The sequence below is a fragment of the Corvus kubaryi genome, unplaced genomic scaffold, assembly GCF_017639235.1.
Source record: "Corvus kubaryi isolate FWS band 111438036 unplaced genomic scaffold, C.kubaryi_AGA036_p1.0 138, whole genome shotgun sequence".
Classification (NCBI taxonomy): domain Eukaryota; kingdom Metazoa; phylum Chordata; class Aves; order Passeriformes; family Corvidae; genus Corvus; species Corvus kubaryi.
The window spans coordinates 9,653,561-9,678,091 of NW_024580672.1; the positions used below are offsets into that span (position 1 = coordinate 9,653,561).

The following is a 24,531-nucleotide window of genomic DNA, read 5'->3' on the forward strand; positions in this document are numbered from 1 at the left end:
ACATTTGGTGTAGAAGGTCACAGACGGCACCACGTGCCAAGGAAGTCAAGAATGAATACAGAACTGAGGCCAAGCTTCAGTTTTAATAAAAGCTGTGCCTGGCTCCAATTTCAATGCAATATCAAGAAAATACAGATGCCAACATGTATTAAACACAGCAGAATAAGGTAAGTCTCTTGGGCTTGGCACAAGAAAGCTTTGTATCACATTCATTTATCACTCACTGCAGAAAAAGCAGAGCTTTTGTTTGTGTAATAGCTTCTAATTTCCACCAGCTTCATAATGCTGGCATGGCAAGACATATTCCACACCATTTTATCAGTCCCTTTCACTCTCATACATGCTTTTCAGACAAGAATATCAAGCAGTGGTTTTGTTTTGGTTGGTTTGTTATTTTTTTTTTCTTCCCAGCATCTTATAGTTAAATTATGGGGTTATGTTTCTTTTGTAATGCTAAGTGCTACACCGAAATGGTAGCCACTAATCAAAGAGCAAGATTTCTGATATGTATGCTGTTTTACTTAAAGCTACAAATTCTGTACTGCGTTTTACTCCTGCAAACTTCTGTAAGGCCATCAAAGGAGATAAGCAGAAGTAGTACACAGGATTTACCGTAAGTTAGAAGGACAGTGAGCCCAGGCTGTCACAGTCCACTGGTACTGCTGCTTCAGTTACCTGGGTTAGTTTACCTCAGAGAGGTACTCCATATACACAAAATAGAAGATAAAAGTCAGTTCAAATATGCCAAGATGAGCTACAATCATAGCTTTGGATGAGTCTCTGAGACTCACTTGGATTCTATAACTTATCTGCTTTATTTACTTAAAATAATTTACAGCTACATAGAAACTAAGAAAGGCTGAGCTGGGGAAAGTGCAATTAAAATCTAGTCAGTTTTGGCAAATCCAAGTAATACAGGTTCCATCCAGCACTCTGCAGGTGGATGACATTTCCAGCCATGACAAAGTTACTTAACCTGTCTTTGTCCACAGGAGTTTCCTCCAGATTCATATGGCCCAGTAAAACTAAATTACCCTTTTTGCACCGGTTCTAGGGACTGATGTGCCTTGTGAGGGAGCAGTGGAAAAACCCTTTCTTATTTACTGATAGCAGTGATTTACTTGATAGGAAAGTAGAGGCAGTGAGAAACAGAGGTAACAGGTTTCACTTATTTAATAATTGGTTTCATTTCTTTAATAGAAATGTCAAATATTATAACATGTGAATTTGTAAAATGGTAACAGTTACTTGAAAGATTTCCACAATATGAAATTCAAGGTTTTGTTCCAGTCAAACAATTTTAAAAATTGCATTGTCTTGCACTGGCATAGAAATTTAGAAGAATAGGTAAATAGTTTTCTCATCACTGATTTCTTTCTTATCAAATAAAACTTCTGCAACTTTTCAATTTCTTATTTTCAAATTGCCCCAGAACTCTGCTTCAGAAGATGAGGAGCATTTGATTACTTGCCATATGCTGAAACTTGAAGACCATGACATATTGACAGCTATGGTACTGGAAGAGTCATCGACACAAATTCATTCCTGGCACCAGTCAGAACCCACTGTTAGAAAGCTAATTTTGATTACTCAAATTACTCTTATGGCAAGTGAACTGGCTGGCTCATGGCTTTGCATACTCATTACAGCTCGCAGTTAATAAAAATGGCTGAGCAGTGGAAAAGTAAAGCACCCAGCTCTACAAAACACAGGTTTGGGCTGGAATGGACCTTTAAATGTCTTCTTGTCCAACTGCCCCCAAAATGAGCAGGGACATCCTCAACTCCCCAGGTTTGCTCAGAGCCCTATCCAACTTGACCTTCAATGTCTCCAGGAGTGTGTGCATCCACCACATCTCTGGGTAGCCCATTGCCAGTGTCTCACCACCTTCATTGTAAAAAACTTCTTCCTTATATTTAACCTAAATAGATCCTCTTTTAGTTTAAAAACCATTACTCCTAATTCTCTTGCTACAGAGCCTACTAAAAAGCCTGTCCCCATTTTTCTGAAAAACCCTCCCTAGGTACTGAAAGGATGCACTGAGGTCTTGGAGCCTTCACCTCTACAGCTGAGCAACCACAGCCTTTCCTCACAGAAAAGGTGTTCCATGCCTCCAAACATCTTTGCAGCTCTCCTCTAGACCCACTCCAACAGGTCCAACAGGTATAATCAAATATACTGATTAGCTTTATCTAACTGGGAAGTGCAGTGGTAACACTCATCTTTCCAAACATTAAACCTTTTTTATTTTCATGTCATAACTGCACACTCAGAGAGTGGCAGGAAGGTCCCAAGAGTGTCTGTGATTGCCCCTGATTGCCCAGAGTCCAGTAGGCTGCATGACTACTCATCTATGCCAGAAAGTATTAAAAAAAAAAAAAAAAGGTCATAAAAGAAATGCTGAACGAGCAACAGTTCTGTTGAAGTATTAAATTTTTCCATTCCAAACTCCTTTCAGCCCAGCTGACAGTGTCAGAAGCTCTCAACAGCCATTTTTATACAAACATTAAAGAAAGTGCTGAATGATGAAATGTGCTATAAAAATGTGAAATGCCACTATGGTATACACCACTTAATTAAAAGAGAGTTTGTTAGGATGGAAGCTTTATAGGGAATTTTCCTATGAGAACAATTAAGATTAATTACAGCAAACTCTAATGAATGTCATTATTGGACAATATTAACATAGGTTTGTTAAAAAGCTTATATAATATTAGCTAGAGACCACCAATATTTAAAATTTAACCCTAGTGTTTTAATCTACATGCTACCATATTATAAATAAAGACTATATCTTCAGGGATACTCCATGGGTTGTAGTCAAGGCTGTTTGTTTTACCATTGTTTTGCTCATGAGCAACTGGCTTTTGGATATGGCCAGCTAAGTGTTCAAGGGCAGAAGTCTGAAGATTAAAAAGGCCTCATTTCACTGCTATTTTCACTCCACCTTGGCTAAATTTTTCTTCAGCTATTTTGCATGCATTTTGGAAGAACAGTCAAAGACAATGCAGAAAACAAGACACAAGCGTACATTAAAAACTTCTAATGCAGTATATAAGAGTAAGCTCTTATATAAGTAAGTATATAAGAGAAAAACAAATTGGGTACATTTAGAGCATCTAAATCAGCAAAATTTCAGGGATGAAAATTTCTGTTAAACTGGATTTTCATCTGTGAGCACAGATGCAAGAAAATATGTAGTAGTAAAATTTCATGCTCAAACAAACATTTTAATATTTCTGCTATTTCACATTTATGAGATTTAACTGTTACTAATTTTTTGTCCTGTATCTTGCAGCAGTGTTCTAAACTGCCACTAAAGAGATTAGATAATGTTTAATAGCAAATGTAGGGCAACATATTCCTTCTTCCCCAATTTGAGACTGATCATATTAGATGAGAAATTCAGAATTTGGAGCCAAAAGGTCCCATTGTTCATTTCATACTACCAAATGATAGTATGGAAACCAGCTTTGATATACAAATGGCCACTTAGCTCTGGCATAAAATGAATCTACCCCATCTATCTTTGAAAGAGCCAAAATACACAGTTATATTATCTGATTTATATACATTCTGTTATTATGCATATTTTTTTAATTAAAGAAAATCATGAATTGCTAACATTGTAAAACAAAAGTAATGAGAAGAGGATTTAAATACTGCTAATTGTATCACTATCCATATCTTGAAAAACCTAATCCTGTGAAAGGTTTTTAGTGTGACTATTCCTATTTCAACATAATTAGACCTATTCATGTGATTAGGCACTCCCTGAAGAATTAGAGCTGAAGTCTTGATCCTGCATATTCTGGAAGACAATGCTCTGCATGAATGCAGCAAGCTACCTGTGGACTGCCAAGAAACTGCAGGACTGAAATCTAAATCTGGATAATTAATCCATCATTCTTCATGCTTGAGGTTTTGAGTTTAGTCAGTTACCATATACTGAAAACTCTCACAGTTCAATATTTACACTGAGTTAATGGAGTAAGAATGACTTGTAAATTAAGAAAGAAATGGTTGAAACAATAATCTCAAGCCTGTCCCCAAGTTTAAGTAACAAATGAGACCAAAAAAATGTTTTGTGTACACTGAGAAAAAGAAATGAAGATACTCCTTTTTAATTTTAAGCCAGTATTTTTTCTTGCAATATATTTTACAGAGAAAAGAAAACTTTTAAGAAAAACCTATGTGCAAATATATATATTTGTCATTTTAAGACTTGAATGGCAATGTAGATATTTAATTTTTGGCACCACATAAAAAAAGAAATTTCAAATCTCACTTCTCAACCAACATCCCTAACACAAGATAGTTGACAGTATTCTTAAAGACTCTCACAGATAGAGGCTGAATGCATTAAGTTGATTTCAGCTTAAATTTAAATGTTGAAAAAGTTCTTTCAAAGACAAAATTCCCCAGTATCTGGTTTTTTTTCCTTTTTCAGCATTTAAAAAGTACATCTTTCTTTCAAAGCTCTTACTATTGGACAGTGGATACTGACTTACTCTGCTAGGAGTGATGGGGAAACAATGTGCAATTACATTAGGTAAAATTATAAAGACATTTCAACGAATGCAACATTTAAAACAACACTATTCTATCATTGCCGAAAAAGCATTTAAAGCCACACTGTGTTTTAAGAATCTATGTTGAGGAAAAAGAAAGCTTCTTCAAAAAAATGAAAGTACTTTATAGAGGAAGTATAGAAAACAAAATGTTCTCTTTTTTTCCCAATGGTATTACTCTAATTCATTTAAAATGCCTTGAATGTGTTGAATTTTTTTGCATTTTAGGTAAGACTGCAAAAAAGAAAAAATTACTTATCAAAATAGACTACGGAGCTGCATGTGGCCTGGGAGAAATATGCCCTGATATTTAAGTATGAGAAATGCAGATTAGAAAATGTGACAGTCGGTAGGTAACGATGAAAGTACTTCCTACCTTTGTATTTAAGAAACTGAATCTAAAAATTGACAAGGAATCTCTAAGAACACAAGTAGAACGAATGCATAAAGAATATAAATGTGCTTTCTTCTTTTTTTTTGCTTTGCACAAGTTTCAGTGTGAACAGGTACTGAGCATCAGAGCAAAAATTGCCTACATTTTAGCCTGACTCTGCTCCTTTGGGGCAACAGATACTCTGATTCTCAATGAAGTGAGGCAAACTACGACAGACAAGGTGCTAGTTAAGTACAAACAATTCCCTAACAACTATATCTCCTCCCTTCCAATAAATTATTCACGTTTTCTATGAAACATTTAAAGAATTTTATTGCAGAATACAGAAGTCAGAAAAGGATTTATCTCCTCAATTTCTACTCCTTCCTTTTAAGTGTCCCTCCTAAGTAGGGAGTCTATCACACCCCAAACCCCACATTTCAATAATATTTTATGAGTCAGAACTTGCTAAATTCACTCATGAGTTAACACTTTAAACTAAGGTAGTTTACAGAGTTCAGAGACTGAGTAATAATTCAAACACTGTTGGACACTCACAACTTGTAGCTGTTATCTTCTTTTCTCATCTCTATTTCCAGTAGGAAGGATTTTTATTCTACTGCAGTGTTAACACTTTTCTCAGTAGACAGCCCCCTGAGGCATGGCAGAAGCCTCACCATACAGATCCTACACAGACAAAACTCCAGTTCTATTTTGAGTGCTCACTCCTTGCCATCCCCAGTGAAAGTCCTAACTGACTATTAAAGCTTTTAGTAAATTATGAACCAACCCAAAGAATTTCTCACTAAAAGTTCAATGTAAATGCTTACAATTCTATGGGTCATAGCCAACAGATGCACCACCCATGGACAGAAAACATGTTTTGGCATAATACATACTTTCAAAATAATTTACTGTAATAACCCCTGTGTGAAATGCCCTGCAGTTGATTGTCATGAATGTGAAGCATACAGAGCAACAAGAGAATTCAAACCAAGCTTCTGGATACTGAAGCTCTGGATACTCCACCTCTGAAAAACAGGCTCCTGCGACTCGGGAAGCACCCTACCCTCACTTATGGGAGATGAGATGGTACCTAAAACCAGATACTATCTCACCCATGTTAGTACAAGAAAGGAAAACAACTTGGCTGAGATATTTTGTCTTGTAATTTGCCGTTACTCTGTGCTTTGCAAGTTCTGTTTCTACCATGTTTTTCCCTGAGACTGTGTCTTAAATGAATGTATCTAACATTTGTGCTTATAACTATTTCCTTTACCTCTGAAGTTTCTTTGCTGAGGGTGGTATAAGGAGAACATGTATTAATACTAGCTTTGCGAATTGTCTCCATTTGCCCTTGCTGGTTGTAGTTATTGCAACAGCATGGGTTTTTCCAGAGTTGTGCAGAGTACAGGTAAAGGAATAATGCTGTATCTTAGAATTTCTTGTAACTCTTTTCCTACAGTCCCGTGTTGAAGCAGCTCAACATGGAAGGTTTTCTCCCGATCTTTATAACACAGATAATAAGGAAGTGGGAAACAGAAACATTTGATGCAGAAGCATAATAAAGAGAGAAGCAATCGATTTGTTTCTTCCAAGGAAAAGAGCTGTGCACAGCTTTACATCAACACAGGAAAAGGGCAAACATGGTTTTGGGGGATTGCATTTAGCCAGTATCTCATAAGGGGTCAGACGCAAAGGGCCAGAGCGAGCTCTGCTAACATGGCCTGAGAGCCATCCAGGATTGTTTAAGATTGCTTTATGGGGCTTTCTGGCAGACTGCCTCACAGCACGGCTCAGAAAGGTAAAGACAACTACAGGAAAGGTAAGGACAAGTACTGGAAAGGTGTCATGCAGCAGAACAAGCTTGCTTGGAAGTGCTGTGATGCAATGATGTGAATGTATGCATAGCAAACCATCTGGTTGAGTAGTGCAAAATTACTTGAAAACAGTGTAGACTCTTCTCCACATTTAGATTTCCTGAGAACTGACAAAATACTACCTCAAGTTCTTTGAACCTTTCTGCTTTATAGGTCCATGTAACAATATTGTGACCAAGATTAGGAGAGTAGACTACAGAAACCTGAAAAGTTACTGACACCAAAAAAGAAAAAAAATTTTACTAACTGCATGAAAAAATGAATAATGATAAAGAATAAAAATGTAATTTATTATGTAGTAATGCAATAAAGTAAAAAAAAAATAGATTCCTCAATATTCTTTTATATTTTCTTTTCAAGCAATTTCTTTTTAAATTAAAAGAAGGGAATAAGATGCTCTCAATTACTTACTTATAAACATTAGTACAGCATATGTATATTCAAAAACCAAGATTTTAATTTGTAGGAGATCTGCATGAGGAACAGCATTCTGTCCCAGGAGAATTAGATAATTTTCTTTGTGGTATAAATAAATAATAAATAACAAATGTCTTAAAGCACTATATAAAATGATTTTTATACTTTCACTTTTTAAATAGTTTTTGGTAATATTTAGCAAATATTTTCAGCATTTTAGTCAAAACACTTAAGTGAATATTATTGATGTTATGTCAACAACTTTCTAACTTTTAAATAAAATCTAATTGGGGCAAAGAAGAAAGTCAGCACTTTCCCAAATACCTGTTTTGATGAGTCAACACTTTCTAACAGAAAAACACTCCATCAGAGTTATTTGTCAATTGTAATTTGCAGAACAACTGAACTTTTACTTCTTCATGCTGTTCAGTAACATCAATACAGTTTTGAGACTGAGAAGCTAAATTCTCGTATCTCATTCATCAGTATAAATAATCAAATCCCAGCCTTAAGAACAATCTTTCATAATTCCCTTAAGACAAAAACCCTTACAGGTCTCTCCTGAGTGAAGAATTTGGCCTAGAGAATCCATCTCTGCTGATGATGTGTGCCAGGGAAAATCGCAGACTCCTATCAGACCTCAGGTGGAATTTATAGCACTTGTATTCAGGAAAATGCAATTTTCCTCCTAAAAATTGAGTAACTTGTATTTGGAGCCATGGAGAAAGAGTAACAAGGCACTGCACAAAGCCAATTTCACAACCATTTTTCAGAAGGATGCTCTGTCCATACCATTATGAATTCATCACAGTCCCTCCTCATTAAGGCAGAAGACAAGGGCAAAACTATCCTTTGTCATCAAACTAGCTTTTCAGCCTTATTTCCAACATTGTGAAGAATTGCTTTCTAACCAAACATTTCTGACAGTTGGAGAATTTTGTTAAAGAAGATTTAAGTAGCTCTTAAAAGCTGTTAGTGAAATATGCAAGCAGAACCCTGGGAATTTTAAAACTGTGCAGTTACTTAGCTCCTAAAAACCCCTGAAGCAGGTTTTTAACTGTTTCCAACAGGCAACTTACTACTTTGGCTATCGTGACTTAGCAGATGCATGAGAAATGCTTGCCAGGAATAAATTCAAAAAATGGGGTTTTTCTCACTTCAACATATAAAATAAATCTAAAAAGCTGATGGCAAACTGCTCCCTGTAGCTGTTCAGAATCCACATAATTTGACTTTTTGGTTCATTCCCTAACTCTCCTGCAAAAATCTTTTCCCATTTCTCTCCTATTGTTATTTTTTTGGCCTTCATTCTTCTTTTTTTTTGCTCATCTTGTGACTGCGATACCTCATGACATCTTTTAGCATGTAGAAGGAAGATCAGTTACTATAAATAGAATTGTCTGACAGTATGGATGGTGTTCACATGGAGTTTTTAATTTTTAAGTCACTCAATATTTTCTTTAAGATATGTTTAATTTATTCAGCCCTGTGCATATTTCAACACTTATTATTTACAAATCACTCTCAATAGCTAGTATTATTTTGGTGCCAGACAGACTTCTATTATGCCTAAGCTCAAATTAACTTACAGAAAATGAAATTGGTAAATGTTCTGGGCACTGTGAGCTACCCAGCAGATACTCTGAGCTCCATGAAATACCTGGCAGACATGACAGAGCTGGTGGCAGGCTCAGCAATTATAACCACTGTAAAACTCTCTGTGGATATTGGAAGCAATTTCAAGCTACTGGAAGTCATTACAACCCTTGTCAAGTGTTCTATGGACATTGTAAATAGGAGTGAGAACTAGATGGGCATTATAACTTCTGTATCAAAGGTGTGATAGGGAGTCCTATTAGGAATTATATTACGAAATTCTGAGAAATTGATTTCATTTCCTCTGTAAAATTCAGAGATTTATATTCACTTGTTACCTGGAAATACCAATTAACAGTCCTTAATCACTCTTCTGATCATTCCAGCACTTTTACAAGAAGTACTTCTCCTGCTGGGAAATGGATCACTATGAAGATGCCCATGCTGGCTCTCTATAAAATGGGACCTTGATATTTGAAGAGTATTGCAGAATTTAAAATGTTTGGTAACACAGGCTACTGGAAATGTCTCATCTTTCGCTCACAAGAGCTCATTCCAGATTTGCCTCCAGACACCTATCTCTGTTTCCTTAACAATTCACCTGATGGACCATCCATAGGTAGTATTCACATCCTTTCACATCTCTTCCAACTTATAAACATACGTATTTGTTGCTAAAACCAATTCTCTATATATCATTCCAGTCAACTTCTGATCTCCCTTCTGCTATGAATGTTTTTGTTAGCGACACACATCATTCTTCTTGTGGTTATTAAGAGAAGCGTGTGACTCTCCTTTTGTTTGCAAAAGACATTAGCAAAGTCACAGTCTCAGCCATTTTCTGTCATTCAAGCATGTCAAAGATTCAAAGATTCTGCAATTAATCAACTATGTGTGAAATTAGACTTTTGATTCTGCAACCCATCGGCATCATCTCAAGCAGCGATCTTTTCTCTGCAGTATGATACTTTCAAAAATCTCTGGTTTAGTCTGCTCATTGCTAGACAATGCTCAGTGTAAAATGAGTTTTCTGTACTCATTCATATTTTTTTTGCTTTCTCCCTTACACTATATCCTTCATGTTTGTTATGGTGGAAAATCTCCAAAAAACGTTTCACTTCTAGATCTTCAAATACAGAATTCACCTAACTGAAGCTCACTGGAAGAATTCTATTCACCCCCAGGAAGCAGTGCTAAAATGTATACTTACAGGTTGATAAAAATAAAAAATACAAGAATGACGTTTGACATTGATGTCACACTGTCAGATATATAACTTGAATGAAACATTCTATAAATTCCTGTAGGAATCCTCAGTTTCATGAAGTATACAATGTAGAACTAGCATCATAGTTAAATGTTTTATGTCATAATTGCATATAACTGAATACATTGCAGGACAGTGGTGTTCTTGACATATGAAATAAGAAATTTCTATTTTTTTTCCGTTCTCTTTCATTCTTAGGTGTATCTTCTGTGTCACATACCTGTCAGATTTATTAATTTTTTTTTTTTTTTTTTTTTTGCATCATGTCTATTTTTTTAATATTTTCTCTGGATTCCACTTCAATTTGTAGTGCTAAATGAGAGTACAACTCACCACATATCAGCTGGTTTTCCTTCAGGTTATAAAGTGACAGTCCATGTAAAGCACTGGGGTAAGCACAAACTGTTTCCTCCGCTATTCGGACTGAAGCATTTCTGGCCCATTGCAAGACCCATTTTAGGTTACAGTCACAAATGAGTGAATCAGTGTTGAAATGTCTACAAAGGCAAAGAATGACCATAATTGGTACACATGCAGTCTTCATGAATATACTTTCTTCTGCTAGATTCAAATTATCTAATTCCAAAGAGAATTCTAGATAGATGCACAACTATGGATGTATGAATACAAAGATATTCTGAGACAGCCACTACACATTGTCCCACTGTTAATAACTTTCCTAATATTATGCAAAAATTCTGGATTTGGTCACAGAGCAGCATCACTGACTACTGAAATAATTCTGAGTCTGTGTTATTGCAGAAAATCATACTATAACATACTTCCAATTACTAAAAACCCCTCTAAGTAGAAACATTCAGTATACACTTTTAAATCTCAGGCAGGTACAATTAATATCAATAAATGGGAATTTTTATTGTAATTGCAAGAAAAATATTTAACATTACTGGTTTTGTGCAATTAGAGGCACAATATGATGTAATGCAGGAAACCATGGAAAGGTATAGGATAATAAAGTATAAAGAAAATAAAAGGGATGCTAGTCAGGAGAGCTAGACTGGGCTAGTCAGGAATGGGGTTGAGTTGTCAGTGCCAGCCATTTCCCTGAACAGGTAAAGATGGCAGCTCATCAGCAGTGAGCCAGACATGGATAAAAAAATAATGCAGATTTTATTTCTGGAATGCATCTCTAGTAACAATCCTGTTTGAATTCATATTCAGCTCTGCTACGTTTATTCTAATGCCTTTCTGAAGTATTTCAGATTTACAAACAAAAGGAATGATACTCACAGGGCTTTCAGAGCTAGCAGCTCAGAAAAAAGTCCATTCATGAGACTTGAAAAAATATTCCCTGATAAATTCCTGGGGGGAAAAAAAGCAATTTACCATTGGTTATAACAAATACGAGAAGAAAAGAAAATTGTTATAGAGTATAATTTTCCCAATGCTAATTAAGAAGTTTTGCTTTCTTGACAAGAGTAAAAACATATTTATATTTGGTACATTGCTTTTTGGTCTTAGTAAGTTACAGCACTTTTTTACATCAAATCACACACTTTTACTTGTTTTATTTTCACAGCAGATATACATACACATAAAGAGGAACACTTCTACATATTTAAAAGAAAGGAATTTGTGAAGAAAATATTCTAGAATGTGAGTGAAAATATTAATAAAATAATTAGTCAGTGAGACCTATGTTGTATTTTTATTGTATACATAGAATGTCACTTCAAGTTAAAGAAACAAAAACAGTGTCTTAATTTAGTAATGTTCCAAAGAATTCAAGTAATTCCTTGAAATAGTAATGAGTTTTCAAAGTGACTACACAAATACTTTTATTACAAAGGACTTTAAACACACCAATTTTTCCCATCCTTAAATTAAGGACATTTCCATTTTAATTACTGCTCTACTATTTCTTGTCTTGATGGCTGAATGGCTCAGGCTGAGTACTTGCAAATAGAGGCAATTCGCTTTCACACACTTTAACAGTACTTCTCTGCCAGTGCCTTAGTAGTACAAAAATTAAATGATTAATTGTAAAGTAATAATGTCTTTTTCTATACCCATAAACTTAAAAATTAGTGCATATCCAAGATAAATGTTTCAGAGCATATGAACTGCCTACTTTTGAAATATTGATATATGTTCCTTTCTGCCCAGTGCCTGAAGACTACGTTTGAATTCAAGGTTGGTTACAAAAACTCAGTTATCAGGAAAATGTCAGAGCTCTTCACTGGAGATATGTTGTAGATACAGGGGGAAAAAAAAGTAGACTGGCAAAGCAAATGGTTTTATTACTTTTTCCTTAAAAAAGATGTTGTCAATGTACTCAAGAAAGAAGAGAAAATGTTGCTAATTGTATTATAAATTAGTTTAAGACACTCTTGAAGCAATAACTAATCTCATTTTTGCATACAACTGAACACTTCAAAATTTCTTAGTAGTTTAAAGCAAAATTCTGGTAATAGAGTATAAAAATAAACTGAATCAGCAACATAAAGTGAAATTATTAAGTGACGATGAGATGTGTTGATATAACTGAACTGATTTTTAAGATTTTATTTAACAGTGCACCTTTATACAGTTGTGGTGCAAAGCTCTTGGAAGAATTCTCAAGTACCTAAGTGTGGATATGTCCAAAAGTGGAAATGAATGTTTGCTTGTAGATACATATTTCTCCACCTTTAATATTTTGGATTTGTCAATGGGGAACTAAAAATAATGAGCATTTCACAGACTCATTTAACCTCTTTAGTTAAAATTAGATGGACCTACCCATGTGTTCTTTGGACGTAAGGCCTGACAAGGCATGTGCTGAAGCAGCTCAGTCAACTGAGACATTAAAAAGACTAAAGAAACTGGTAACACTGAAATTTACACTGAAGTAGATCAGAAGTGGTTCCAGTAATATGAAAGAAGTTACAGCAGCATAAACTTACTGACAGAGGACAGTCAGTAAGTCCTGAACTGAAGGATGGGGAAAGCAATCTGCCCAGTCCTGTCCTTCGCCTTGCCCTGCTGCAGTACAGAAAGTTTTCCAATCTGATGCAAATCCCAGCCTCTCCCTTAAACAGCTTGCCAGGCTTCATATGGCAAAACAAACAGATCACTGAGGCTGAAGTTTGGTAATTCCATTTGGACCAAAGGAAAGCTTTATGTCTAGTCAATATTTTAGGAAATGGGGACAAACTGTAAGTCATTTGCACAGTGTACACAGCGGGGTTCAGCAGACGTACCTAAGCACCTGCCAGAGGTGCCCATTTGGTGGGTACTGCACCCATGAGCTTTTATGTCCTATCAAATTCACCAAGATATCTAGCCAGAACTGACCTACACTGCACTAACCTAAACATTCCTGACTTGCACTCCATTTACAGAAGATTGTAGAATTCCTATAGCATTCCTTTTTACCAAGTGCTGGAATAATTGAGTTCCTGACAGTGACATCAGCAGAAGGCCAGCTACTCAACTTTTCATATTGTTCTGGCAATGACCTGGTTTGAAGTTTCCATATCACTACTCATAATTAGCAGACTAGGATCATCTTCACAGGGCTGTGTAAGTCAAAAAGCAACACATTTCTATGTCCAAGAAACATAATTACAATATTTGGATATCTAACAGTGGAAATAGATTGTTCTTTAACAAAAATTTCAGAAATCTTCTCAAATCACTCAAATAACTCATGTATTTCTGAGCTGATGCAGCACTCTGTAAATACCTGGTTCTTTAGTGCACATAATTTACATAATATATTATAATATTTTCAAATGTATAGTGTTGTGAAATTCCTCCATTTCAGATATCCTAAAAGCCCACTTTAGCTTGATTTAAAAGGACATCTGTTCTAAAAACATCTGTAACACTTAGTTTGCAAACATTTGAAACGTAACAAATTAATGCACTCCAAAGCTGATAGCACTTACTATGCCATTAACTCACTCCATTAACAGAAGGCTGGGCTTCCAGTTTTATCAGAGGTAAAACATTTCAGTCTTACTTATAAAGTCCTACACACAGTTTTTTCATATACCAATACTTGTGCTTTTAGAGAAATTAATAAAGCATTTTTGCCAAAAGTTTTAACATAAATGACAAATGCCACAAAACAGTCAAAAAGAGTTACGTGTGTCAAAGTATCATTTGAGGCAGAATATAGATAGAAGCAGAAGTATATGAATATGAAGAATGCTTCCCTCTTAAGAGCAGCATTAAAAAGCAAATTTGAATGCAGACTGATCTGTGCAAAAAAAAAAGTGGGATAAGAGGTTTAAAAAAACGACAACAAATACAGAGAGGGCAGGTTACATTGAGTATTTTCTTATTTGCTGAAATGTTGCTGAAATGGGGTCTGTTTGAATTGTGTTAGTGTGTTTTTATTTGATTTCTGGCACCATACAAAATGATCAGTTGGTGCAGTGACATCAAGAAAGTTACACAAGAATTTGCAGTAGAATATTAACACAAAGCTAACTGCTGCTGATGATTCAGAGGCAGGATGAAGAGTAAATCAGATACAGTTTAATCAAACAATTGGAAGCAATGATAAAGTTTGGGTTTGAACCTCCAAAGGGAAGACCCAGCAGTAGCTGCTTCTTAGAACAGATTTCAGGCCGCAACGTTTTGAAACCTGAAAAGCTGAATTATGAGGGACTAAATAAATGTAGTCTGGTACATCAGCAGAGGGGCACCGTCCCAGTATTCACAGCTCTTAATATTTAGACTAAATATAAACAGAATTAATGTAGATAGCAGCTCTATTACCTAGCAGAAATATATTTGCATACATAATTCTGGAACAAAGCACTGAAACATTGGGTCCAAAGGAGATTTGGAAGATTTGTTGCATTCAATTATGTCACTCCTAGTTAGAATACATGCACCTCATCACAGCATAAACACAGCCAAAAGGTAATATATTAAGTCAAAAGAGGTAAAATAGTATCTTAGAAGACGTAATAAATCTACTCTCATAGAGAGGCACTGCCAGCTGCATCTCTCATATGACATGAAAGCATTTTGAAATCATTTGACAGAGTAAAAAACCATCAAATCCAAAAAGGTGTAAAAATTAAATCAATCTCAAGGGACATAATCACAAGTCACTGGCTGCAGTAATTTCAGAGGCTGTATGAACTTTTAGGTTTCATTAGTAACTTTGAATTCAATTTCTGTTCCCTGACATACATGCCCTGACTGCAATGGAGTAAAAGTCTTCTCTACGTTGTCAAGAGAACTTACAATTTTTTGTGGTTTCTGTATGTCTGCATGTTTAAAAAAACAATACAAGATGATACTTTTAATTCATTTTTTTCTTAATTCAAGAATTCCGTAGCTTGTCCTGTTCTAAAATAGACTGCACAAAACCACCAAGCCCTCTGAAGAGTGTCTGCATTACCCCTGAAAGCCCAGGCAGCCCTCATCCTTTTAGTGAAGTATTTGAACATACCTTTACCCTTCTCAGTTTAGATTTACGCATCACGTCACTGGGCCAAACCACACTGTGTCAGTTTGGGCCCATAGCTGATTTTTCAGCTCTAACTCCATCTTTTTTCAAATTGAATTAGATTTACAAGATTGAGTGAAACACACTGTGTTATTTTGTTTCACCTGGTATTTGTGCTTGTAAGCAGTACAAGAAAATCCCATATTTTTATTTCACAGAAGGCACATGAAAAGATTTATGTCCTTTGCTCCTTCCAGTGGACTCACGGCTCTCCCTACTGGTTTTGATAACAGCCTGCAGAGATGCTTCTGCACTTCATCTCTGCTAACATAACACGGGAGAGCTCTAATTACCAAATCAACAACTCCATAAATCAACACATACGTTGGATCTTTATATTGCTCCTTGAGTAAATAGCTACGAAACCAGTTCCATGTTTAAGAACTTGTCATCTTTTCCTTGTTACAAACACTGATGTTCTGCTAAGTAAATGCTTCTCCATAACCTTCCCACAGAACAGCTTTCTCATACCCCTCAAATGGCAAGTAAACACAATTCAGAGGTATCAGCAGCAACAGAAAGGTGACCTGTTGTCTTTTAAACATGTTTAAAAAGTATGATTCTTCATGAACTTCCAAGGGGAACAAAGCTACAGAGTGTTAGAAAAGTACCAGGCAGCATGAGCCTGCAGTCCACTAACAATGACCAGTTCTTACAGCAGAGACAAATTGAGATCCCAGTTCAAATAATTGCTATCAGCATTATGACATTATACAAGATTTCTGAGATCGAGGAACATGTGATAGATACTCTGAATGGCAGGGGACAGTTCCTCTTGACTGCGATTGTGGCTGTATTTCTTCACAAAATAATCACAGACCCAACAAGAGCAGTGGTACTCTTGACTTTGGTTTGGTAAAGAGGACAATCCCTGCAAGGCAGCTGTAGCTTTTGACATAGCAGTCGTGAACTGATTCATGTGAGATGAAAGGAAAATGTAGACTAAACTATTAATAAGCCTCTGATTTCCAAAGGACAGACTTTTGAAATACTGCTACTACTACTAAAACAAATGAAGTAATTAATAAAGCACTAGGCCACATAGACTAGAATGCAGGATGGATCTATTTATTAGGTCAGTGGTAGGAAGGCAATTTAAAAGCCAAATAAGAAAAATGGAAGATAGACTAAATGGATTAACAACCAAATCTTAAATCTTGAAAAAAATACTTCAAATTTTTAAAAGATAAAATAACTAGAGAGATGATAACAGGAAAAGCTTAACAAAGTGACAGGAAGAACTTAAGTTAAAATTTGGAAAGTATGCTAAGACATGGTGCAAAAGATACTTCAACAATACTACTCTAATATAACTAAGAGATTAATAAAGAGTAGGTATTATACCAGCCTAAATATATCACATTACTATGATTTTCTCTTCTGTTCAGTCAGGTTGGTCATTTGGATTATATGTATTTATGGGAGAAGCACACACTAAATTCTGGAAAGTGTATTTCCCAAGACCACCTCCAGTATGACTACTGATCTGCAGAACTAGCTAAAATCAAAAGAATACCCAGGCAATTAGGGGCCTGCAAGATTAATTCCACTCATACAAAAACATAAATATAAATGTTAATGATTTTCTCCTCTTTATGTAGCATCATGCTAGATGTGTATGAAAACCAAGAAATAATTTATCTTGTTTAGAGAATTAGTGATCTCTTTTTATGATTACATAAAACACCGTCTACAGCTGGATATTGATTTTTTACCAATTTCTGATTTGCCAACAATTTTTTTCCATTTTTTCTTTCTTTCAAAACTCGCTTATAAAATACCAAGAGGCCAGACTAAGAAGTCTCCAGTTACCAGAATAATAATTTTTTTCACTGATGCGTGGACATCACATCCACGAAAGCATGAAGAACCTGGTGTTAAGTGCATTTACTGTAAAACAGAGTAAGATAATGGACAAGATGGAAGGGAGGGGAATAAGACATTACTGATGCTCTGCAGCAATGGTCTTCTGAGTGACTGCATTTAGAGCTTTCAACAATGACTCTGCCTCACAGAATTAAGAGAATGTGAACATGAAATCTGGTAATAACAAAACCAAGATTTGGTCAATGTTAAGAGAACAATAAGAGATGAACCTTCTTAAAGATGAAAGGACTGGTAATTTCATTAAATAACATTATTCAAAGCAAAAAATGTTACTAGACTGTCACTTGGGAGCTACACTTAGGAAATGTCTAACTCAAATTTCTGCTATAAACTGGGGAAACAGAAGGAAAACAATACAGGAACCTATGGATCTACACCCACTTCAAAATGAAAGCTAGACCCACAAGAAAAGTGGATGCAAGAAAATAGTGTTAATGACCGTGTAGAGGGAACTGGTGAGTCTTTCCCTGATCCTCACAGCTCAGAAAAAATTTGCGAATGCTGGGACAGGTACTCAGGCTACCAGAAAGAGTAAGGATATGGCAAATCTGTACAAAAAGAAACGGTAAAGGTGTGGTTTGATCAGCCCAGTAACCATGGGCAGTCAGCCTGCACACTGTGACTTTTCCCAACATCTCCGGCATCGCTGAAGGATGTAGAGCTATACTGCCACATTCTTTCCTGGGCTTCAGAGAACAGGGATAGTACAGCCAAACACTGTCACAGACCAACTGCTGTGCACTCACTGGGAATGAATTTCTGTTCTTTTCCACCAAATGACTGATGTTCTGTATTGAGCTTCTAATTCACTTTTAAGATGGGGGTCTTACAGATTTGCGAATGGAACTTTCAGATCTTTCTGAGAGAGCATGGATTTGAACAGTTTCTATTGAGTCTGTTCCTAGCATCTAGGAACACACTCCACTTAATAACGTGACTTCACCATTTTGAATTAAACTTACCTTCCAAGGCAATGTGGCTTTATAGTCACAGTCGTGTTCATTGTGCACAAAAAAGCAGACACAGAAACCCTCAATAGGTGAGTTGGGCTTGCCTGATTTGGCACTCATCATCTGAGATGAGTAGAAAGAGGGGCAGTGTGCACCTGTTCATCACATGCTCTCATGGCTCTTCCCATCGTCTGTTCCCATTTTTTTTCATCAGAGAAGACTTGGCATGGTTACTCTCATTAATGTGATCAGTAAGTGTGCCAATTTCAGCCTTTTACCTGGTGTTATCTTGACCTCATGGCATATCTTTCTAGAAAGATTTCCCTGTTTGTCCAAGGAAATGCTGTAACTGGCTGTAGAGGATGAAAATAAAGTATGAGATTTGTCACACACTATGGTGCAGTATAGGAATTTATTTCTCATTCAGGAATGAAGACAGATCTGAATGAAGATACAGAGCCCTCCTGGGCCCAGACAAATGTCCATTTAAACCAGGATTCTTCCTAAGACTTGTCTCTTTCCCAGCCAGGAAATTTGCAGCCAACTTACTTGAATTGTTTCTTAGACATGCAAACAGAAATGCATTCAAACAGAAACACCATGTTTTGCCTCTTTTTAATGTGAAAATGAAATTTAGTTCTGTGCAGTTCTGATAGATTTTACGATTGAAAGAGAGAAAACATATTTAAAATATCAATTCATCACAATCGAAGGCTCAGGAGAGGGGCCTTTTAGTAGAAAACTGAAAACTTTCATACAATGTAATTTTCTTGCCATCTATAATCAGGTCAGTCATGTGACAGTTTAGATTTCTTCTGTTTAAAACAAAACTGGTGTTATACTCACAGTTTGTGAAGATTGTTAAGTCCAACAAACATTTCTGGTGTTAGGCAACCAATTCTGTTATTTGAAAGATCCCTGAAAAAAACCAAAAATCCCATGAAACATTGAGTCTGTCTTATTTATATACATACCTATATAATCACACAAAGCATCTTAATTTTTAATACTTAAGGAGTCAGAGACAAATGAGAAATAAAACCTTTTTCCATAATGTAATGTAACCAAATTAAATAAACAACTTTTATATTAACATTATTGAGCAATATTCCACAAATCATACTGTGACTTCTAACTGCATTAAAATGGGATTTTATATATATGTAGCCAATAAAAGCAAAATAATATTACAAATATACAGATTTTCTTGATCTGAGTTATTAGCACCTGAGGTTTTTTTTACTTACGAAGAATATTATGCATTTTGTTCCATGCAATATTCAGCCAAAACTGAAATTTTTTTTACTGTTTACTAATGTTTCATCTCATTAACAGCATCCTTTCTTGCTGAAACCACAGAAACCAGAAGGCAATTAATTTTTGAGCTAGTGAGGTCAGTTTTGATAAGCACTTGGCAAGCTCTTTTAAGAGCAATACTGTGGTTTCCAAGAGCACAAACAGTAAAAGGCATTATATTCCCTAACTTTTGCCTGCAGAAAGTGAAGAAATGTTTTCTGTATAAGCCATACATGCAATACAGTGTACAAGATGCTTACAGGAAGGAGACAAAGACAGGTTTAAACAATTATATTGTGGTAAAAACATGAATAATGCTCCTTGGTAGATTCTGAATTAGAGTTTGATTTTTATGTATTAGGTTTTCAACCTTGACCCAAATTTTCCTTCTTACCAAGTACATTTTTTTAAAATAGTTGCAATTATCTAAGGATTTTAAGTGATCGTGCAGCCAAAAAAAATGTTAAAATCAATCTGAATTTATTTTTTGTTTTAGAATTAGAGATAGCTTTCTGATTCCTTTACTACATTGTGCAGATTCCATATTTTTCTACTGATACATGAGAAGACTAAAGCAATCAAATGGAAGACTAAAGGTTGCAGTTTGACAAATCCAGTTACTGCTTTCATGGGAACACATCCAATTAGCTGGAAAATGAAGGCAATCTCTTTGGAGTTCACTAGGAAGTTGTCTTCTATCAGACAAAGAATATATTGTTGTGCAAGTATATGATGAAATATCACATTAGAATGAAAGTATTACTTAAATGCTTGTCAAGAATATTAAGTAGGGAACAGCTGAGATAATAGTGAGGATACAATATAGTACAATAATTTCATATCAGCATTATTCTTTACATTCTCCTAATAAAAGCTACATAGGAAATCTAAAAATGCAGGTTTAAAACAAATACATATATATATGCATCTATATATCTATGTATCTATATATTAGAAGACATAAAAAAGAACCTACCCAGAATTCTTGGTTGGGTAATGCTTTGCTTTTGTCTAGGCAAAGTCTGAACATGTATGGAAGAATTGCATCACAACGTGGGGCATAATTTGGGTAGCAAAAGTAGATTTTGTCTATACTAATCAATACAAGTGCATATTTCTCTAAGTGTGGCACAGAGCAAAACAGTATTTTTACCAAAGTTTACTTCAATAAGTGTTATAAGAAGATATATGGCAGTGGCTGAAATCTCTGTATTGCAAAACATGTTTTCTAAAAAAAATTAGCAAAAAGAAAAGGCAACTCGCTACACTTTCCTCCAGATTAATACATGTTACATTAAACACAAATCAGTTCATGATGTACAAAGCTGGTGCTCCTTTTCAGGAGTAAGACGTTTAACTTACTAATGCTGACTTGTAAAGTTGATGTTAGAGAAAATAACTCTCCTGTGTTGAATAACCTAATGCCATAATTTTAGTGCTTCACAAATTTTCAATTTCCAGTAATTTTGGCTATACCCTTGAAATAATTCAGTTTGTCATTCAAATACAAGTGATAACAGTTCTCTAAATCATTCTCAGAAACCATTCTGACAGCCTGTGGCTTGCCTGTCTGACTTGCCATAGCCGTTTCTCTTGCAGTTGCCCACATTACATCATCTTCTGCTTTACTCAGCGTCATTTCTATTTTACACAGGAAATAAAAAGATGCGAATGTATAGTCTTAAAGTAATAACTGTCTTCAGTATTCAACAGGAGTTTACACTATTTATTCCTTTTGCTCTACTGTCTCATTCCCAAGTTGCACACTGAAGGAAGGAAGATATTTACTTGTTTACCATGGAACTACACAGATTTGTGCCAAATGTGGCAGTCCAGCAATTAAACAATTCTCTGTCTCCAGATTGTGCCCAGCGTTCCTTGTTCATATCAGCAACAGGGTTTTTGTGAGATTTGGCATGACAAAACTCAACACTGCCAGTTCTACTGTGCTGAAGAGTCTTTTCTTCTCTCTTTTCCAGTGCCTGATGAGTTCCTCTCCCTTGACTCATCTCTCCTGGCTGACCTAAAGGCTCCACCTGTGCAGTCTGTGGATGTGCAGCCCATGACTTGCACAGGTTTCCTGGTTTTCCCACAAGAGGTCAGAGTTGTGTTATTAGAGTGCATGGCCAAAGCAACAATTAGCGCTCATTTTTATCATTGTACTGTGTACTGTCATCCCTGTACACAGAGCCAGCAAGAAAGCTTCAACCCTAAAGCTTTTATTTGTATTAAAAATGTGTATGCTACTCTAACTTCATCATTATTATGTAATTGGTTTTCTACCCAAACACACTAAACCTGAGGGGCTGGTGTTAGAAAACACAGCTACAGTATTATCAGAGATAGAAACATGGTGCAGTGCTCCCGGCACACAGCGGTTCGGGAATTTAACCACACAGCAGAAAAGCAGAGGAGCCGTCAATTTCTTTTTCTGTGGATTTGCATTCCTTCTCATCTAAATCTTCCCATCCCACTACAATAATCCCTGCTTTCTCATAGGTTTTCCCTTTAAACATAAGACAGCATACATGATGGCTAGGAAAATGCCTGGCATGTGCTGATGCCCTAGTTAGTCAGTGCACGGACACTTGGAAGCTGTCACTTGGAAAATTATAATTAAAAAAGGGTTCATCTCACTTTTCCTTAGGCTGAGTACAACTAAGGAGGGTCTGTAGTCCTTGTTAGTTTAAAGAAAAATGCCCAGCTGTAGAATCCTTGTAACTTAGGTATTTTTACCCTGTAAAATGTAGTTTAAAAATCAGCCAGTGCTTCCAAAAGTATTACCAGAACATTTTTCCGAGAGAGGAATGCAAGAATGATGGACATGGAATATACTGTGTAAGCTCTTGTTTCCTTAGAAAACCATGATGAAAATAAAAGATATCAAGCAGAGTCAAGGTGGGTGGTATGGAAAATGGTAGACAAATTCCACAGTATGATAAAGTTTCCTTTCTAATACTGTATTTTATAGATCTGACTTATGATAAAAGTAAAGTAGACCTTATGTAACAAAAAAACCCTAGTGTAGCACAAACCATTGTCCCCACACATCTAAGCTCCTTAGTGTTATTTCTGGTTAATGTCTACAGTGATATTATATCATCTGCTTAGTCATTAATTAGGCATGTTTTTTACCTTTGCAGGTGTACTTGTTAGGACACTTACTGGAGAGCAAACTGATGATTTTAAAAGGAGAAAGGTAAAAAAGAAAAGGAAATGGAAGAAAGAAGGGAAAGAAGAAGAAAAAGCATGGTAAATGTAAAAAGCAGAGTGTGTGATTTTCTGTTTTACAGGCAGTGCCCTTATTTGATTATTGCTTGGTGGCATATTTGAGGTGCCCAAGGAAAGAAATGTCGATACAAACACAATTTTCAGAATAATTCAAATGGAATTAATACTTACAGGCGCTTCAGTTCTGAAAGTCCATAGAAGGCCCCCGGCTCAATTGTGCTGATCAAATTATTCTTCAGATCTCTAGAGAGGCATAATAGGAGGAGCGGTTAATTACCATTTTACCTACTTTACCACTGTTATACATGAGGAGTGTGAAATGCAATGCAATTCTAACCTTTCTCTGTCTAAAACTAAGGATTTCTTTTAAATAGTAGCATCAAAAACATTACATCATCTGCAGTTTATAAAAACATCTTTTTCCAAGATTAGATGCTTTAAAAAAATCCACTTGTTTTAATTCTTCTTCTCCTATTTACACTTTTCAAAACAAGCTTACCAGCCATTCTTGCCCCAGGAAAAAATGTTTTAATCAATGAGTCAATGAAATAATTAGTCAGCAAAGCAAGAGCCTTTTAGCTTGCTTATTCATTGTGCTGTGCACTTTACACTTAATAAATTTCTCATTTCCACCTAATGTAGGCGAAGCAGTTGGCATGTGATACAGACAGGTCAGGTTTCTGTTCTGAAATACAGGCAGTTTCTCGTATTTGGCAGATCGGTGCTTCATTTTGCACTTGCTGACAAGCCAGAGGATTGGCTGTTTTACAGATAAAGAATATTTCACTGGCATTAGTAATCTGGTCTGCTCTTGACACAGTGCTTGGAGCCATGACACTGCTCTCAGCTCAGTCCCCACAGATTTACTACTGAACTGTCTCAAAGACTTTTGTGATGTGAACCCCAAGCAAGTGCCTTCAGTGCAACTAGATAAGCAGGCCTAGGAGACAAATGCTGTAAATTCTTGCAGGCAGTATTCATCTTCTGACAATTTGCAATTCATGGGGAGCAACTGGTGCTCACTAGTTTCGGTGCTGTTTCTCGGGCTGGCCACTTCCAAGAATCACAGCACATACACTGCTCAGCTCTGCTGAAGTACAGATGGATCAACAGCCACAGGAATAATCTTATTTAAGACTTTTTATTTTACTGCAGATAAAGTGCACACTAGCTGAAAACTTGAGTCCACTACCTGTGATTGGCCTGAACAGGGCAAGATTATATCCCAAATGTTTATTTCACAGTAGGATATATTTTATTTTCCAAGTCAAAATCATAAATAAATATTTCTGTACTTTTCTAGTCATTTTTGCAGATCTCTTGAATACAGTTCCAAAAATTTGTGTCTCACACCCATTTCATTATAGCAATGACGTCAATGAGTGATTTGTCCCTAACTAAGTTCTGAGTTAGGACTCTTTAACAGTCAAGTTTAGCTTTCAGCTTGCCACATGCAACTCTAAAAGTCTTTAAGAAGTAGATTTATCTTTCTTTGTCTTAATTTCCTCAAGAAGTTGTGACCATTTCTTTAACTGTGAATTTTCCAAACCTTCTCACAAATAAAACTGTATAAACAAAACTTCTGCACCC

General features: G+C 35.9%; 1 protein-coding gene and 1 long non-coding RNA gene across 2 annotated transcripts in view; one reads left to right on the forward strand and one right to left on the reverse strand.

Moving 5' to 3' along the window:
- The window catches only part of LOC121660085 (adhesion G protein-coupled receptor A3-like), a 263,515-nt gene that overhangs the window by 139,364 nt on the left and 99,620 nt on the right, over positions 1 to 24,531 (reverse strand). The window contains exons 3-6 of the mRNA XM_042019066.1: positions 23,113 to 23,184; positions 19,261 to 19,332; positions 11,356 to 11,427; positions 10,438 to 10,601 (exon numbers count right to left, since the gene is read on the reverse strand). Of these exons, the coding sequence (XP_041875000.1) occupies positions 10,438 to 10,601; positions 11,356 to 11,427; positions 19,261 to 19,332; positions 23,113 to 23,184 (380 nt within the window). The remainder of the gene's footprint in view (positions 1 to 10,437; positions 10,602 to 11,355; positions 11,428 to 19,260; positions 19,333 to 23,112; positions 23,185 to 24,531) is intronic.
- On the forward strand, positions 45 to 24,528 carry LOC121660086. The gene is made up of 4 exons (XR_006014547.1): positions 45 to 167; positions 2,024 to 2,163; positions 21,690 to 21,808; positions 22,854 to 24,528. It is a non-coding gene; the product is annotated as an uncharacterized LOC121660086 (long non-coding RNA).